General features: G+C 43.2%; 1 protein-coding gene across 1 annotated transcript in view; it reads right to left on the bottom strand.

Annotated features, from left to right (window-relative positions):
• The window catches only part of tmcc1a (transmembrane and coiled-coil domain family 1a), a 50,308-nt gene extending 42,506 nt beyond the window's left edge, over window positions 1–7,802 (bottom strand). The window contains exon 1 of the mRNA XM_079467239.1: window positions 7,340–7,802. Coding sequence (XP_079323365.1) covers window positions 7,340–7,414 — 75 coding nt within the window. The 5' untranslated portion in view covers window positions 7,415–7,802. The remainder of the gene's footprint in view (window positions 1–7,339) is intronic.
• Window positions 7,803–19,797: the final 11,995 nt, after the last annotated feature.

Consider the following 19,797-nt stretch of genomic DNA (forward strand, 5'->3'; position numbering starts at 1 on the left):
ATGAAAGGTAGATTCGAAACGGGTCGAGATGGGGCTCTCTGACAAGGGGCTCTTTTTTGCTTTTTAACGTCCCGGAGGGGAAATGATTAAAAGGCTCAGCCAACAGCCGGTGATGAAAACAATAGATATAGAGGTACAGTGTCGGTGCTTCCGGGTTTACGGTGTGGGGTGCTGAGCCGTGCTCCTCGCCGATCCCCGTCTCCGTGATGTCCCGTGCTTCTGTGTAATCCTTGTGTCAAATAAACCTCCTTGTCCGTGCAAACCCTCATGTCCGTGTAATCCCTCGTGTCCGTGCAGTTCCGTGTGGGGTATTGCTGCGGGATGCGTGGGTACGCGGCCTCTGTCGGTCGTCAGCAGTCTGAACCTGGTTACAAGAACAGGAGAAAGCAACGTTAGACAAGCTATTGCCATGGAGTTGTAGCTCGCCGTGTTGTCTGTGAAACCGGCTTTTATGCCGCTCTAGATGACTTTCTGACGACCAACAGCTGTGCCTCGTTCCCTCCCTTGGTTGCCATGGCGACACTGATTGCGCTAGGGGTGACTCGCCACATCCCCCCCAAGCGTCGACTTGTAATGGCGGGACGTCCTGCTGCTTGATGGCTGTGACTGTAGGGGAGGAGTTTTTTCTTACCTGACTGGGACGTCCAACCTGACCACATCCTCGACAGACCGTCGGCAATCCTGGGGTTGGATTAAACCCCTTCCCACACGGAAACCCAGGTACTGAGCTTCGTCGAGCCCCAGGTGACACTTCCGTGGGTTTGCGACTAGCCCTGCTCTTTTCAGCTCGATAAGCACTCTCCTCAGTCTATCAAAGTGTTCCCCCAGCTTTCCGAGTGGATGACCAGATCGTCTATGTAGACCGCTGCATACACTTGATGGGGCCTTAGGAGGATGTCCATCATCCTTTGGAAGGTTGCTTTGGGCGAGCCAGTCATACAGCCTCCGTTGGGCGCGCTGGGCCTCTGCGAAATGTCACCCTCCCGTTTGCTCTCCGTAGCCATTAGTGCCGGGCGGCGTTCCTTGTCCTAGGCCGGGGTTGTTGTCGACGGTGGCCTCCACGATAGCTGGGCCTGATAGATGTGGCCATCAGCTGCTCAAAACCCGGGTAGTCTCAGCCTAGTAATACCGGGACCGGTAGGTCCTCCACAATCCCCACCTCCAGTACCCAGGAACCTTGTCGTGTGGCTACGGTGACTCGGTAGGCGGGGGCCTCCCAAGTATCCCCGTGCACACAAGTGATGGGGATCATGGACGATTTCTCCTACAATGAAGTTTTAGGTTCCTCGCCACCGTTTGCATACTGTTTAGAAGTGTTTGCCTGGCCGGGGGGGGGCTGCTAGAATTTTAAAGTTTTATTTAATTAACACTGCAAATAGGAATTTATAGTCTGTTTGATATTTGACCTGTGTTTCCCTCTCCTTATCTGTGTGGTTCTAGGTGATGGCCCCTGTGTGTGTGTGTGCGTGTGTGTCTGCACATTTGTGTGTGTGTTGTTGTGTGTGTGTGTGGGTGTGTATGAATCTGTGTCTCTGTGTCTGACTTCTGTGTTTTCACGTTTTTAGTTTTGACTTGCATAACCTTATATGTTTTGCTTATAGTCAATATGTTTTCTTGTACAGCTGCTTTGTAACAATGAAAATTGTATAATGTTCTCCCACAAAAGTCAAGCTCTTGACTGCAAACTCACATTTTTCTCTGTTTAGTTTTAAATTGGACTTTCTTATTAGATCCAAGACCCATCTGAACCATGCATCATGTTCCTGACGGCTCCAACCACACACAATTATGTCATCCATCATTGTCTCAATACCCTGTAAGTGCTCAAAAATCATGTGGATTGTTTTGTGATAAACCTCTAGCGCTGACAAAAGGCCATACGGTAAATGAAGAAAATGGTATCTGCCTTCTGGTGTATTGAAGGTACACAATCAAGCTTAATTTGCCAAAAGCCAGAAGATGCATCCAGCTTACTGGACCACTTAGCTACAGCAAACTAGGACATGATCTCTTCTCTCGTTGGTAGTTTGTAATGTTCTCGTTTTATAGCCTTGTTGAGATCTCTAGGATCAAGACCCGATTATAGCACTTTAAACATGTTTAATATTTAAAAAACAGAATTAAATACATCTGCTTAGAATGTTAAAAGAAAAAAGAAACGCTGGGGGAACTATTCATTTAGGCCACATACAAAGGTGTACAAAGTAGGTACTGTAGGTAACGCCATTATGGTATGCTTCAACAAAAATATTTTAGTCTGATATGAAGTATTAAACTCTTAAACTATTAGCATACCAACAATATACCAACAGTATACATACTTTTTTAACACTGTTTCACACACACAATAGGTGAGTATTTCCACAACAGGCAAGTAAATCCACAGGTAATCCAATCCAGGCAAGTAAATACACAGGTAAAAACATAAATCCTCCAAAGGAAAGCAAATCCACAGATAAACAGGTAATTTAAAACAGGTAAGTAAATCTACAGGAAGAAACGTCAAACGGAGCAGCGTCAAGCCGGACACTCATTTGTCCTCCTTTTCGGGGTTGCGCTGAATCAGCCTTAAAAAACGCGCTCTAAAACCTTATAGGGACGCAGCAGCATAGCGTCTGACGACGTAAGATCTCCGGTCAAACAAATAATTGGCTGAAAGAGGTGTCAAATAAATATCTGATATATAATTGGTTAAAAATGTAAACAAGCCTCCACGACGTGGAGGTGGAGTCCATGTGCTGGCTATGTCACATCATAACGTTAACATGCCGAAACGTCAGACATCATTTAATCGGGAATGGACAAAAGGCCATGAATTCATATAAAAAATCAGTAGATGCTTTCCATGGATTTTGCACACTATTTCACTATGAAGTGGACGTTAGTAGTAAAGGGAAAGCTGCCATTGACCGACATGCCAGCACTGAAAAACATAAAGGTTACCGATGAGCTGCTGGTACGTCTTCCCTTAGGTCTTATTTTCGAGACTCAACATCACCTGAGGATGACAAAATCTCTGCTGCAGAGCTTTGTAAAGTCTATCATGCAGTCAAGCATCACTAGTGTCTTGAATAAATACAAATACTGTGAACAAACATTTTTTTGCCTCTTCTGTTACACATAGGTCTACATCACTGAAATACATTTCGTTGCACTGTACTTGTATGTGTGTAATGACAATAAATTGAATCCAATCCAATCAAAATATGTCGTAGATAAAATTTTCTGGCAATGGATAGAGTAAGCTATTTCAGAATCACTGTTTCATGATACCATCGATATGATAGACAAAAACGCAGAGAAGGTCCGCTTTCTCGATGCTCCCATCTCACAGGGTGGGCTGTTTGGTGAGCGCCACCGCGGGACGGGCGCCTTCCGGCTGTCGAGGTCCCGTTCGGGGTCTGCTCCTAAACAGCCCCGGCCGCCTTTGTCGTCGTCCCCGGTTACGGCGCCCCTCCTCAGGCAGCCCCCCGGAGGAAGACGTCTAGGAAAGGTCCGCCGTCTCATCAGCCGCCGCGGAAGGGGTAGCACTTTCCAAGCCATTACGGTGGCTACAGAATACGGTCCGTCTCGGCTATGCGATCCAATTCGCCGGGGCATCCTCTTCACCTCAGCAGAGGCAGAGGCAGAGATGCACCTGTACTACGGGCCGAGATTGCCTGTCCCCCCGGCCGAGATGTCCAGCAGGTTTTACATCCCGTACTTCGTCGTCCCCAAGAAAGGCGGAGGGTTGCGCCCTATTCTCGATCTGCGTACCCTGAACAAGCACCTGCAGAAGCTGCTGTTCAGGATGCTCACGCAGAGGCGCATCTTGACGTCTGGCAGACGTCAGGATTGGTTCGAAGCCATCGACCTGAAGGACTCATACTTTCATGTCTCGATTCTACCTCGTCATCGGCCGTTTCTACGGTTCGCTTTCGAGGGACGGGCATATCAGTACAGGGTTCTCCCATTCGGCCTGTCCCTGTCTTCACGGGCCTTTACAAAGGTTGTGGAAGCCGCCCTCGCTCCCCTCAGGGAGAGAGGTGTGCGGGTACTCAACTATCTCGACGACTGTCTTGTCTTGGCACACTTGCGAGATCTGTTGTGTACACACAGGGACTTGGTGCTCCGGCACCTCGAACGATTGGGATTAGGGGTCAACCGAGAGAAGAGCCAGCTCTCCCCGGCGCAGAGCTCCATTTTTTTTCTCGGTATGGAACTCGACTCTGTCTCCATGACGGCACGACTCACACTAGAGCGCGCACAGTCAGTGCTGAACTGTTTGAGCCTTCTCAGACAGCAACCAGCGGTCCCCTTGAAACTATTTCAGAGGCTCCTGGGGCACATGGAATCCTCGGCAGGGGTGGTTCCCCTCGTGTTGATGCACATGAGACCGCTCCAGCACTGGCTACAGAGACGAGTTCCCTGGAGAGCGTGGCACACAGGCAGCAAGCGTATCGTCCCTCTGCCATCGCATCCTAACCCCCTGGTCTTCAATTACCTTTTTTACGGGCCGGAGTCCCTCTCGGGCAGGTCTCGAGGCGAGTCATGGTGTCAACAGACGTGTGCAACGGGCAAGCAGTATCGGGTCGGTGGACGGGCCCCCACCTGCGCTGGCATTCAATTGCCAAGAGTTGTTAGCTGTTCTACGGCAGTTAACGCAACTCGCCCGACGCCTCCTCCTGTGGAGTCAACAGGTGACGAAGTCCCTGCGTGCCACACACATCCCGGGCGACCTGAACCAGACAGCCGACGCCTCGGAGAGAGTGGCGACTCTACCCCCGCGCAGTTCAGCTCATTTGGGTGCGGCTCGAGCAGGCACAGGTGGACCTGTTTGCCTCCCTGGACACCACCGCTTTGGTACTCCCTGACCGAGGGCCCCCTTGGCACAGATACCCTAGCGCACAGCTGGCCACGGGACAAGCGGAAGTCCTGTGCAAGGTCAGGGAAGAGGAGCATCAAGTCTGAGTAGTTGCGCCTTACTGGCCCAACCGGACTTGGTTCTTGGAGCTAATGCTCTTGACGACAACTCCCCCCTGGCCGATTCCTCTGACGTTGCAGGGGAAGGGCACGTTGTGGCATCCGAGACCAGACCTCTGGGACCTCCATGTCTGGCTTCTGGATGGGACGAGGAGACCCTGAGTGGTCTGCCCCCTGCGGTGGTAGAGACCATTACACAGGCAAGGGCCCCGGCCCACGAGGCGGCTGTACACCTTTAAGTGGTGCCTCTTCTCGTCCTGGTTTTCTCTCGCGGAGAAGACCCACGGAAATGCTTGATCGGGTACGTGCTGTCCTTCCTGGAGAGGCTGGAGAGGAAACTATCCCGTCCACACTGAAAGTGCATGTAGCCGCAATTGCCCCTCATCACGAACCAGTTGCTGGCAAGCCCCTGGGGCAGCATGACCTGGTCAATAGGTTCCTGAGGGGCGCAAGAAGGCTGAATCCGGCCCGTCCGCTCTCCGTTCCCTCTTGGGACCTCAATGTGGTCCTGGTGGGCCTTCAGAGGCCCCCCTTCGAGCCCCTAGGAGGCCGCTCTTCCTCACCTTTCGATGAAGACGGTCCTCCTGCTGGCGCTCGCTTCCATCAAGAGGGTAGGGGACCTACAAGCATTTTCCGTATCCCCCATTTTCCACTGCCTCCTATGGCCGGGTATCAGCTGAGTTATCACATAGCTCTAACCGGACCTAGTGCCCCACACGTAGTAACCCCCCAACAGGGTGGTTCCGTCTGACGTTTTCCTCATGAGATAGTCCCCCTCATGGTGACCCATGACCTCCTCCAGGTGGACATCCACCTAGCGGTACCTTAGTCCGCGCTTACCTCCCATGAGTTCTCCCCTGCGGGCGAGACCATGTTGGTGTCTCCACTATATTCCTCCATGCGGTGGAAAGTGGTCTCCGTAGCACATATCCCCCTTCAGGGAACAGCGCTTCCCCAGTGGCCCTACGGTACTGGACGGCTTCTCGCCATTAGAGATCCAAGGCCTCCGTCTGTGGTGGCCGAGGGCAGGTGCCTCTCATCTTGGCCAAAGCTCTGGGACACCCTGCCAAACCCACTGGATGGTTACAATTTCGTGCTAGCGCCCGCGTCTGACACGCCTAGGCCAGTCACCGTCGCTTCGCTAGATATTGTGACGCGGCATAGTGCTGTGGCGTTTTCCATAGGAACAATGTCGAGAGACCGACAGAAAGGGAACGTTTTGTTTACGTATGTAACCTCCGCTCCCTGATGGAGGGAACAAGACGTTGTGTCCCTCATGCCACAACACTTGCCGCCCGCTGCAGCAGTCAAGAGATGCTCTCAGGCTCCTCAGCACAAAAGGTGAATGAATGCAGCATGCCGTCTCCCTGTTATACCCGGATATCCGGGGGTGGAGTCCGGCATGCAAATTGAATTAGCCAATTTCATTGGCCTTTTCAAAATAGTCAGAAGATGATAGGTTCTGAAGTCAAACCCCATCTGTCGGTTCGACACAACGTCTCGTTCCCTCCATCAGGGAACGGAGGTTACATACGTAACCTAGACGTTTCAGTGCAGCTTCAAAGGACTTTAAATGATACCAGATGATGAATAAGGGTCTTATCTAGCGAAACGATCAGTCATTTAAAAAAAGAACATAAATGTTTACGCTTTATAAACACAAATGCTCGCCTTGCTCTGTTCTAAAAAGCACGTTCACGACATCACTAAATACGTAATTATGTAGAAAAGGTCACGTTTGACGTAAGCAGAAGCACAGAGTCAGTGTCTACAAGTTGAACGTGCAAATACTAAGTCAAACGCTGTTTACAAAAAAAGGGAGTTAAAAGGTAAAAACAACGACGTCGGACGATTTTGAACTTGGAGGAGAAGATGAGATGTAAGGCATGTTTGTAAAAACGACTTAAATGTCATAATTGAACTAAAACCTAGTCCTGGTTTAGGTTAATCCATGTCTGGGATCCCCGGTTGCCCCCTTATATTCTAGATCAAATGTGCACAAAAGTTGTTTTTGATTCTTGTTTCACAATATTCTAGCAACAATTAGTAAAATCAGTTTTGTTCATAAAATAGTGTTTGACAAACCATTTAATTTAGCATTTCTAATACCTATTGGAAAAAGAGTAAAAGGAAAGTGGAAGAAAAGTTGAATCTCCTGAATTGCCCAGAATGCCCATGAAACAGGGATTGTGCATACATGCTTATTCAATTTGTAGACCACTTTGCAAGATGTAAACACTGGTCCAGAAGCACTGTATTATTCATACTGGCAAAAATGGAGTACCAACATTAATAATAATTATAATTTACATACAGGCCTACATTCTATTTGCAAATAATAAAAACTTAAAATCTTATAAACACTCAATGAACTTACGGTATTGGTTGGAGAGTTAGTCGGCGAGCACTCAGGCGTTATCAAGTTGAGGATGATATCCATTGGAGAAATCATTAAGACTCAAAGTCAAAGCATGAATTCAATCCAACAATTCTTCAGTGATGTAGATATGTGGTTAAGAGTTTAAGTTGAATAATTGAGCTGTTCCAACTTAATGTGATGAGCATACACAGGCTCTTGAACAACAGCCAATTAATAATATTACAAGATAAAATTGCTGAAGAGGTACTCCGGAATCTAAAAAGGAAAATTATGAACACAGCTCATAAATACATCCCTTGATGGAACCGATGGAGGTATTGTGAAAAGTTAATCCTAAAAACCTGCAATGAAATGCATTTGGAAATGCACATGGGTAAAATCTAAGCAGCCAATCTTGCGTAATGAAAAATCCTTTAAAAAGCTTAGTGTGAACTGTTTAGTGTGTGAGAAAGAAGAGAGTGCCAGAGCCCATAAGGAGGTTTTGTCTCCAAGCCAATCATTTGACCAACAAAACGATGTGGGAAAACTAATGAGGGAATTCTTTCAATGGAATTTAAAAAGTTTTGAGAGCCTAGTCAACAGAGGCATTGTGATCAACCAATTTCAGCTAATCACAGACAAAGACCCAAAAGACATACTCATCTACAAAATCCAGACTAAGCTAATAGGTTGCTTTGCTCTCAATTGTACAACTATTCACACACCATGATCAACTTTTGCCTAATCGTGATTTCTTCGTTACAGTAACTTTCCAAGACACTAAGCCATTATGTGTGTGCTTGAAAGTGAAACAGAGGGATAGATGGTATACTGCCAAAAATCATCTCAATGGAAAAGAGGGACAGTGGGGGGCTAATGAAGTTGTGTCTAATGAAGAGGTTTAGGTGAGAGGTGGCTTATGTAACATAGGGCCTCAATCGGGGTTTTCATTGTCAATAGGGAAGATGCTGTATTTAATCAATGAAAAAATTACATTGATCAACTTTTTCTAACTGTTTTTTTCATATTGGCTATGTAAAACACACACAATATGTTAAACTACCTTTCACAACCAGAGACCATCTGGAAACAAATGAATGCTATAGTCCTACAATATTTGTTAACATTAGTTGATGTATTAGCTATGACTAACATTGAAAAAAGGCTACTTCTGCAGCATTTAATATTGTTATAATTTATGGTAATTTTAGTATTTACTAATAACAAATTTTAAGTGAAAGGTTGTATCTGATTACATTAGTCGAGAGGTATTTAGATGTCATCCACCTGTCGGATCTTGCGGTGCCGGATCAAGTCCAAAAAGCCTTTTTACATAATTGAAGTAAAGCACACGTAGGGCTGTGGTGACGGTGAAAGTTTTTTTTTTACCACCGCAAAAATTATGTTTATTTTATTATATTCACATGTAGCAACCACATGACGAGTGGAAGAGACATATAGACGTGCCTTATTTAAATAGTTTTTGAAATATGATATCTGAAATAAAGGAGGATGTGCACCGGCATACTTTCACACCCTACTACACTCCAACACCCCATCAAGAACCCTGCGTTCAGCAAACGAGCGGCGCCTTGTAATGCCTTCTCATAATTTTGATCTGTTCTGGGAGCGACCTAGGCTCTTACGCCCCGACAGCCTGCACCCCAGCAGCATCGGAACGGCTCTCCTGTCCGACAACATCTTGAATGCGCTACGCACCTGTTGACTATGTCTCCCTCCGGTAAGTCTCCCTCATGTAAGTCAAAACTTAACCATAGTCTGTGCTCCTCAACTGCTATAAATGTTACTGTTTCCAAATATATAGAGACCGTATGTCCCGAAGATCTAGACGGGGTCGCCTGGAGCTGCTCTATCTCCCGGTCTGCTCGCTCTTGTCTGGCCACCAGCTGGTCAAAGCACTGCTGCTGGCGGACTGATACCTCTGTAAGTCGGCGCAGGAGTTCCTCCATTTTGGCCGCGGAGAGAGAGAGAGTGTCCGTTGTTCCTGCGATAGACGAAATACCGGTGTTAGAGAGAAGAAGAAAAAAAACACGTTGGCTCGGAGGTCTCTTACCACTATGTAAGAGACACTACGGACACAAGACGGCTGGTGTAAGCAACCCCGGAGGGGAATTTATTAATACAAGTAGTGCAAATAACGAGCCCAAAATGGTGTGTTTGGGAAGGTTTTATGCCCGGCAGCTAATCAGCAAGTGGTGTGTGTGATCAGCATTAGCTGCCGGGTTGTTTTCCAGGTGACGCTGATCCTGGATCTGTAACCTCCACCACAACATACACAATCAGCCCTAGCGAGCTTGCTTATAAATAGGGAAACCATCTAACCTGCTCTACCTCTTAAGATTTAGCATCAATGTCATTCCGACACTATGTCCGAGACCCCCATCATTGACGACTTATCTGCCAAACGCAATCTTTCAGTCCCGCCGAGTGCGTCTCATCAATCCAGCTCAGGATCGAAATCATCAATCGATTTCCCGGTTTCATCACAGGGCCGCCATCTCCCCCGTTCTACACCTCGAAAGGCTAAATCCAGAGGTTGCACTTCATCACCTGGCCCAAAGAGGCGTCCACCTCCTTCTCCGGCTTCTTCTTACACCTCTACTCACAACACGATCCCCGGTGGATGACCAAGGTGGAGCTTTTCTGCCTCTAAGCCTTTTCCCTGGCGGATATCACCTCACCCAAGTCCACTTTGCAAAAGACCACCGACAAGCTGGGCACGGCTCGTGGTTCTCCTTATTCCCGGCCCGGGTGATCCACCTCCGCGGCTCATTGTGGCCGCCCGCGGGCAAGCCGGCACAACAGGATTTCTGTGAGCGCGGGTACCGCTACAGATTTTCCGGACGCCATGAACCCACTGGTCGAGGGCTTCCAGCAAATAATTATTTTCTTCATTTTTATTCAAAACAACTTAAAACTTTTATTAAGAAAAAGAAAATTTTAAAAAATAATTTAACAAAATGAAAGATCCCAAATTACATGTTATTTTTACAATATAGTTACAGTAAATATTATTGATCACTCTAAAAACTGCTGGGTTATTTTTTCAACCCAAACGCTGGGTTAAGACCGCTGGGTAACGAAAACTGGTTGATTTGACCCAAATTTGGGTTGGTGACCGTAACCCAACAGTGCTGGGTTGTACATGCGGACGTTAAAGAGAGCATGCACGTCACGTTAAAAAGGTTCTGAAGGTTTCCTCGGTGTTGATAATACTCCGTCTACCGTTTGCGGTGCTTGACAGAATATTGCGGCTTTTGGCAGAAATGTGTTTGGGGAAAAAACAACGAAATAGCGTTAAATGTGAAAATGCCTGAGGTGAACTTTGGGGGTTAAATCACAAGTGAGAGGGAACTTGTAAAGTTTCTTGGGACATGTAATGAAAACGCTTCACAATTTTTTTTAAATAAGCCTTTTAGTCTTCTTTTCTTGACGACAATTTAAAAACCCAACGCTTCGGGCTTAAGGACTATTTTTTGTTGGCGGATGTCCTTTGCAATTAGTAAACGGAGTCTGCTCAGGGAAGTGAGACGTCGCGAACTGAGGCTCGGCGTTGAATTCTTTAGGCCAGAAAAGGTAAGATGGTGTAAAATTACTTTAGTATTTCTTAATCGTATACTTTATATTTAAGATACATTTTGGTGTATTATAAGTCGTTTGTTATAATTGCAGTTATTTATACGGTTGGCCTTGCTGCCCTGATAATTTCCCGCCTAGCAAGTTTTCAGTTTGCGAAAATTTTCGTGTAGTTATTCATTCATTATATCACAATTTATTTGTTCACACAGAAAATACTATATTTTTAGCTGTCTTTAACGTTCAACCTGCTTTTAAGCAGACAGACATGATTAGACCCATTAAGATAACTAACGTAACGTTATATCATGACGTTCATTTTGCTTTCTCTTGAATATATCAGACATTCACTTCATTACCATTTATTTATTTAATATAAGTTTGTAGTCGCCAGTGTTTCGATTTGAAAGTTTTAAATCTAACGTTAGCATGCTGCTGGTTCTGTGTGCATGGTATAGTTCGTTATGCTTCTATAAAAGATTGTATCGAATAAGCTTGGAATCCAACGACAGCGACCACAATTGTTATATGAAGAGTTCAGATGCAAAGTAAATGGAGGGGCCTGATTAAAAAATGGTCATTTAGACTGTTTTGCATCTAATATAGATTATTATTTACATGCCACTTTACGTAATTGAGGATTTAAATGAATGTGTCTAGAATGCTAAGATGTCTTGTGACTTTTTTCAGATGGATGAATATGTAAAAAATAAGCTTAGAGAATGGAAACTTGACGAGTTATTTCCCACATTTGAAGGTAAGTGTGAATGTATAATATTTTACAGTGTTGTTTATAGCAATGCAAGTGTAATGCACTGCTTTATTCAAGGTTAAAGTTTTATTAAAAGGGATAGTTTATCCAAAAAATATTTTTTTGTAATGTTTTGTCACCCACATTACACTATTTAAGACCTCCTAGCATCTTCAGAACACAAATTAAGATATTTTAGATCCACATCCGAGATATTCCATACCACCTAATAGACATCATGCTAATTGTTCCCGTCAAGGTCCAGAAAAGTACTTTTTAATCAACATATTCTTCTCTACCCTGTCAGTCTAAGATGTGCGTCCATGAGAGCACTTGAATACATTCGCATCCTCTCGGTGACGTACTTAGCATTTGTCGAATTTGTCTATCCGAGCTTTTTTTACGATTTGAGAACAGTGTTCACAGGATTTTGACAGACTTGTGGCGCTGGTGACGTCACAAACACAAATTAATTAATGTATTTGTGACATTAAGTGAATGCATTGTATGGGTAACACTGGAGTATCCTCAAGAATCTGTGCTGACACGTTTGACATCATAAAGAGTATTGCGATCTCATGCACCTATCGATTTGCACAGCGACGCATTAAGTTCAACGCTCCCATATACACCAAATCACATATTGCAAAAAATTTGAGACAACCATGGGACACTCATATCGGATCTGAATGGTTGCTAGAGCGTGGACAATCAATCATTTAAATTTTTGTCTGTGCGTGGCCATAGTGTTTTTACATGATTGTAATTTCCTTAGTTTGGTCTGTTTCATTGTATCTACTTTCATCTAGCAGATGACAGACTTACTAACAATAGAGCATGTAATTTCCCCCATCAGTATATAACAAGTTCTGGATGTCACTTCTTTTACAGGTGAGAAGATTGACCAAGAGACACTCTTCCTTTTAGACGACTCCACGCTGACCACGCTTATCCCTGTTATTGGACTTCGTCTAAAATTCAAGAAGTACCTCAAGAATGTGCTTGATGTAAGTTTAAGGTATTAGGTGTAAACAACATGGGGTACATCTGCTTTAAATGCAAAAGGTCTTTAGAGCCTAATATCAGAGCTTATTTTATACTTAAGAATTGTACATGTATTTTCTACATCAAGGTTCTTTCAGGTTCTTTCAAGTTGGATGTCATCACTCATATAGTATTATTAGATCATTTAGAAGACACCTACTGGAACATTTTTATGAATTTACAGAAGAAGTGGTGGAAACCCCTTCAGTTGAGCCTGTTGAACATTGTGATGAGGATTGTGATAACCTTTATGAGGAATGTGATGAGTTGGATGAAGAAAATATGACATGATCTGAGATTTTTTTAATGCCAAAAATAAAATTTATTTTTCTGTGACAATTTCTCTGTTGCTTTGGTTGAATGTTTACTGATTCTGACATGCTGATGTGCATAAAGTGTAAAAAGTTCAAATGTTTTTAAGTCAATGATTTCTTTTACTCTACAATTGATTTTGCTGTGACAATTTCTCTAGTAGGAAATGTAAAGTTTATCCAGTTTGTTATTTTTACACAATGTAACTGATGCTGACATTGTGTAGAGGTGTGTTAAACATATTATAGAATGTTTTTATGCCAATGTTTTACACTACAATTGATACATTTTTACTGTGACCATTTCTTAAAAAGAATTCATGAAGTTTGTTATCGCTGAATGTAAAATAAACTTTTTTTTCCCCACTTGATTTGCCATGCGTTTCTCTCAGACCCCAACACACAAACACAACATTTACTTTTCACAAATAGACTATTAATATTCAAATTAAAATATATATTTTTTAAATTAAAATACCTAGTTGTCATTTTTAACCCATTTTGGGTTGAGGTTAACCCAGCAGTTATGTTTATTTTTAACCCAATTTTGGGTCAAAATAATAACCCAATAACCCAAATAACTTTTTGACCCAGCGCTGGGTTACTAAAATAACACAAATTGGGTTATTTTTAACCCAGCATTTTTTAGAGTGTAGAAATATGGAAAATTGCCCAAAAGCAATATGAAGAATGACATGATAACATTTTAAATAATTTAAACCTATGTGAAATAATCAATAGTGAAATAAAAGGTTAAACCTTTTCTTGGTTTACTTATTTTAACAAACAAACAACCAGCCAACAGTGAACCTTAAGGAAAATATAAATAGTTGGTTTTATTTCTTCATCCCCTCCCATCTTCTCCTTGGTGCTTGCTGGGTTGATCATCACATCATCTGCCAAATAAGAATATAAAAACATGTATGAGAAAATATTTTTGAACTTTAATAACAACCAATTGTCTTTAACTTTGCAGCACACTAGGGCTGTGCAACATAACTTTTTGAACAATGCTGAAGTCAAAAACCCAGAAGCGTAAAAAGGCTTAACCTTAGAGGTTTCACATTAGGTGATTCTATTATTCTTTTTGAAAATCCTCAAGACATTTGTGTGTAATCCATTCTGTTTTAAAAAATAAGCCACATAGTTCTCACTAAATAATATTACTAATGCTCATCACATTAATGATATTCGAATACATATTGTAAAGTATTTTGTGAACCACAAATTATTGCATGGGGTTGTGGGGCCCTAGGCAAGACCATAAATATGGCCCACTATTTTAAATTAGTTTACGCATTAAACAGTGAAGCAGAACATACCTTTATTTTTAGCTTTCTTTTCTTTTTCTGCTTTTCTCTTTTTAGCTCCTAAAAAGTACCATTTTGATGCCATGGTTTGCCTAAGCCTACCACCGCAATCTCTCTAAAATAAGTCATTTGTTGTTTATCTCTTAATCAATTAAGATGAGGAGCATTTCTTGATGTAACGTTAACATAACGTTGTTATGAGATTATTGAGATACAACAATACCCGTTATCCCGAACACTCCAAGCATATGCAATAAGACGTATTTGACATCACATAACGCCTAAACATTATGCAGGTTGCGACTCTGCTCCTATGTTCTAACGATTTCTGTCTTTATTTATACGGATGTTTTGTATTTATTGTTGATTGACGTGTCTCGAGTTTATTCTGTTATTCAATTCCTGTGGGGTTTTTCACTTACCGTTTCTTTGATTCCTTTGTTAACTCACATGATCCTGCGCACCTTGCACTTATTTCTGCTTTAACGCTTAAGCGCGGTCGGTCGAATAGCGCAAGTAATTTACGCTATTCGCGTGGTTGCACATTTAAGAATATGCGTATTATCCTGTAGATGGCGGTAGCATCCAAGGTATATACCTTAAGTAATTAAAATGAATATCTGTTTTCCACCATGGAAAGGTGAAATCAATTTGAAGTGGCAAAATCTGAGTTTTTTCCATTTTCAGAAGTAGTTTTATGATACATATAAATTAGACCCCTGTGGCTTTGTTTTTGTCTTCTCTTAACACTTACAGCAATGCTTTTTCTTTCCATCTTTTAAATTCAGACTAACATCTAGATGGCAACTGAAGACAAGATATTAGCATGTAAATCTTTGTGATTATTTTTTCCAAATGACATTATTAGGAATCCAAAAATATCTTGATGGCAAATTATATGCCACATGTGTTATACTTAAAATGTGTTCATTTTGAAGTCTTCTCTTCCTCTTTCATTACTCTTTTCCCAAACTCTCAATTCACTCTCCTTCCTTATCTATTTAATCATCTATTTAAACTTGATCACCTTATTATACTGTATATTATTTTATCATTCCTTTCTGTTTTCCACGAAGATAAGCTTCCGTTTGCTTTTGTTGAAATGTAGCTGGAACCTTGATACTTGAAAACCAGTAAACAACTATGTCACTCTCCCCTATTTAAGCTCACAATGCACAAACATCCATCAGAGCAGACATGGGCTGAGAGTGTGATCGACGGAACCGCCTCACCACTTAAAAACACCATTCTGCGAAAAAGTGTTGTGAAGTACAACCGCTTTCCATATTTACCAACAATAACTAATAATTGAATATGCACTAAATTTCCAAATAAACAAATAGCTCTACCTGCCATAGTAACATTTCTCATATGATAACTAGAATGTTCATAACACAAATCTACAGTAAAAAAAATGTCACGTTTTTGAACTTAGGTATTACTCAGTAATAGCCTAAAACCTGCATATAACACAATTAATTAAAATTAAATAAAGTATGTCTGATATAATTTGTCCAGGAGTGTCCCAGAGACTTAGGCAATTCCTTTACAGCTGGGTCCTCCCAACCTATATATTAGTATATTTAAATTTTATTTATATAACACTTTTCACAATGTGCATTGTTCCACAGAAGCTTTACACAAAAAAGGTAAAACACAGCTCAGGTATATGGTGTTTATAGAACAAGCAAGATTATTCTACTAAATAATATTTAATAAATGCAGTCTCCTGGTGGTTTATTTAGCATATTTTGCATTAAGTGAATGCTTGGCTGAAAAGATGTGTCTTTAATCTAGATTTAAATTGGGCGAGTGTGTCTGATCCTCGAATAGTATCGGGGAGGCTATATTCCAGAGTTTAGGTGCTACGTATGAGAAAGCTCGACCCCCTTTGGTGGATTTAGTTATTCTAGGTGTTATCAAAAATCCTGAGTTTTGAGATCTTCGAGAGCGTGATGGCTTGTAGTGTGATAGAAGCTCTGTTAGATAGGGGCTAAACCCTTAAAGGCTTTATAAGTGATTAAAATAACTTTGAAGTCAACATAGACTATTCTCTTTCTGTGGGTTTGTGGTTCACCTATTAGTTCTGCAGTGTCACTTAAAAATTAAACCAAATGAAACCTTAAAAAAACGTGGTCAGCTCTGCCAAACAAATTGTAAAGAAATGAAAAGATTGAACTCAAACATTGGTGAATACCTCTCAAAATATTATTTCAAAATAAGTATTTGCAAAATAACCTGTGACTGTTGTGTCCTATTTCACAAGAACCTGTGATACCTGACCATAAACATCCAAAAATACAGACACATAGTTACAACAGTCTGTTACAACAGTTTTTCTCTTTCACAGCAGAGACATAATGGAAAACATTAGTGTTAAAGGATGCCTCTCTATCTTATTTAGTCTCTACACACATACACGCTCCCTGTGGCTCTCTCCAATTACAGTTGCTTAGCCACAGACTTGGTGTTAATGGAGAACAGCTAGCCAAGTAGTGGGTTGGGGTGTTGTGTTTAAGAGATTGAGGGTGTACACGCCGGCATTAATCCCCAGACGCGGGAGGCTGTGACCGGGCCGTCTGTGCAGGCAAGCCTGGGGACCCTGGGATCAGAAGGCCATACTTTGCTAAAAATCACTGGAGAATGAAGAGCAATTCTCGCTTCTTTCACTTTTTATTCTTCTTTACACACGTCAGTCCACATCTATCCATTGCTCTGCATTTATGCAGCTTGGCCCTTAAGTGTATACATATAAGAGTAAGTCCAGATCAAGCATGCACAAAATTAGAAAAAAATAAGTGAGTGCCTCTTGAAAATTATAATGTGTGTCACATTACACCCTGGCACATCGAGCTGACTGTTTATACTGGGGTGCTTCTCAGTTCTTATTTGTGCATCCTCATTTCCTTTCCTCACATCTTAGCTCCACCCCTCCAGGATGCGAGGGAAGGATGCAATTTTGGAAAAGACCCGAGGACTGAGGTGTTCATGTAACGGGAGGAGAACACTGATTGTTTGACAACTTGTGTGGGTGGGTTAATGTCTATCAGGTGTGCATGTGTATCTACAAGTTTTTGTTTCAGGTGTGTCCAATGTTACTGACGAGCCAGTGGCACAACGCGATCGGTAGCTCCATGGATAAAAGAACCAGCATGCAGTCCTTACCGGGGGTTGGTGGACCGTGAGAGATACCGCAACGAGTTAAGCACAACGCCTTCGTGCCGGTTTATTGGGACAACGGCAACGGCCGCGAGTGACTTCTGGCAGCGAGGGGTCCACGAGAAAAATCAACGCGCGCTACTCATTCACATTGAGGGAAGTGGTACTAGTCTTGTACGAAAGCACTGACGTGTATTTATTTAGGACTGATTGCACTTCCTTCGTCTCCCAGCTCTGCTCTAAAGTTCCGGTTATCCCTGCTGGCCATGGTGTCCTGGAAATCGTCGGAGCCGGGATTCGTTTGTGTGTTGCTATCATCGCCTTACCTTTAGTGCTTCCCTTTTGCACTACGAGTGCCAAGTGGGGGGGGGGTCGTGAGTGACGAGACTGTTGACTGTGTTCGATTAGACTTTATCTTATGTATAATATAATTGTGATGCTTTGACCGTGTAAACATTTCTCGGACTAGTGAGGCTGCTCGCTGGGGTTTTATTTCCAACTTTTTATACGCGAACGGGTTTAAGGCTAATATACAGATCAAACTGATTTTAGTTATATAATTATTGCTTAATGTGTGGGGTTTAGTTTGAAGTGTTTACACTGATACCTTTTTGACTTGCTGCTTGCTATTGTTGTTTAAATCTCACGTGTGGCCATTACATATGACTTCATTGGGGTGATTTTGTATGTGATTTTTGTATGTTGTATGTGATTTTGTATCGTGGTTTTACTCCTAGCCCTTGAATGTATTATGCATACAATTATGTTTAGTTTTTAAATGGTTGTATAAATAAATTTTGTATTTTTATAAACTTTTGGTGTAAGCCTGTTGCTTGTGTATCACAAGGGTAGAAATTCCTGCAAGTGGTTGAGTAGCAACTTAAAATTTTTTGGCGTAGTCGGCAGGGTCCTTGACATACACAAGTAACATGAGTCACGACGAGCAGCCTCGAGTAAATCCGTTAATGCCATGGTTTGTGGGGGGACCATGGGTCCCAAAATTTGGTGGAGGGGAACCCTCTAAATTTCAAGAATGGAGAAACCAAATTGAGGCTTTTATTCGGGCCCAGGGGCTAAATGAGGTACAGCAGGTTGATTTTGTGTTAAGTGCATTGGAGGGGAATGCTAAAAGGGAAGTGCTGCTATTGGCTAGAGGAGAGCGAAATACTGATGTAAAAATTCTAGATGCCCTAGCCTCATTGTATGGTGGTCAACAGCCTGTTGCTCAACTACGTGTTCAGTTCTTTAATTGTAAACAGCAACCATGGGAGGGGGTAGGACCCTTTACCCTTCGTCTACGTGAGCTGCATTATAGGTGGCGAGCCAGAGAACCCTTGACTGCTGGAACAGATGATGAATTGCTGCGAACTCAATACGTTACGGGATTGAGACATGGGCCGATAAAGCAGGAATTGTCAAGGCAGCTCCGACGGACCCCAACATCCACTTTCGCTGATGCCTGTAGGGAAGCAAAGGCACTAGAACAAGAGCTGGCCCTGGAAGATGTTCAGGTTTGTCCAACCTTTTTGACTCCATCAGGGTCGCCAGCGACACCAACAGGAGTGAAAGATCACAGGATGAATGTTACTGACTGGCAACGAATGAAGGACAACAGGAATTAAAAGAGCAGCTAACACTCTTGGGGAAGTCCCTGGGGAAGAACTGAAGGGGCATCTGGGCCAAGCCTCAGCAACACGATCCCCAGCAACTGAGGCACCGTTCCAGCCACATTGGCGTCCTCGCTCCGACCATGACCCCCATCGCCAATGCTTGGGGTCAGCCCCCCCTGATCAACAGCGCTACCAGTGGGATGCTCAAGGCCGTGCCATCTGTCATGCTTGTGGAGAAGGGGGACATATACAGCGTTTTTGTCCAAGGAGACGTCCAACTCAGTCGGGTTTTCGATACCCCCGGTCACAGCAGGGCAAGTGAACCGGGAGGGGCCCTCAACTGCGTCCCTACAAAGGCCCTCCATGGTGGGTAAGTGCCCAGAGGTTGAAGTGTTGGTCCAGGGGCGACGGATCCCATGCATAATAGATACTGGCTCTCAAGTCACACTCTTTAGCCAAGCCTTGTTCCAGCGTCATTTTAGTGAAGAATGTATGCAAGATCCCAGTCAAATATCTTGGTTGGCGTTGAGAGCTGCTAATGGCCTTCAAATTCCTTATGTGGGTTATGCAGTACTGAATGTTAACATTGGGGGTGTGGAAGTACATGGAAAGGGGGTGGTTATCGTACGAGACGACTGCATAAACACAGAATATGGACTTTTAGGTATGAATGTTGTGGCAGACTGTTTGGACG

The sequence above is a fragment of the Barbatula barbatula genome (assembly GCF_947034865.1).
Source record: "Barbatula barbatula genome assembly, chromosome: 11".
NCBI classification, from domain to species: domain Eukaryota; kingdom Metazoa; phylum Chordata; class Actinopteri; order Cypriniformes; family Nemacheilidae; genus Barbatula; species Barbatula barbatula.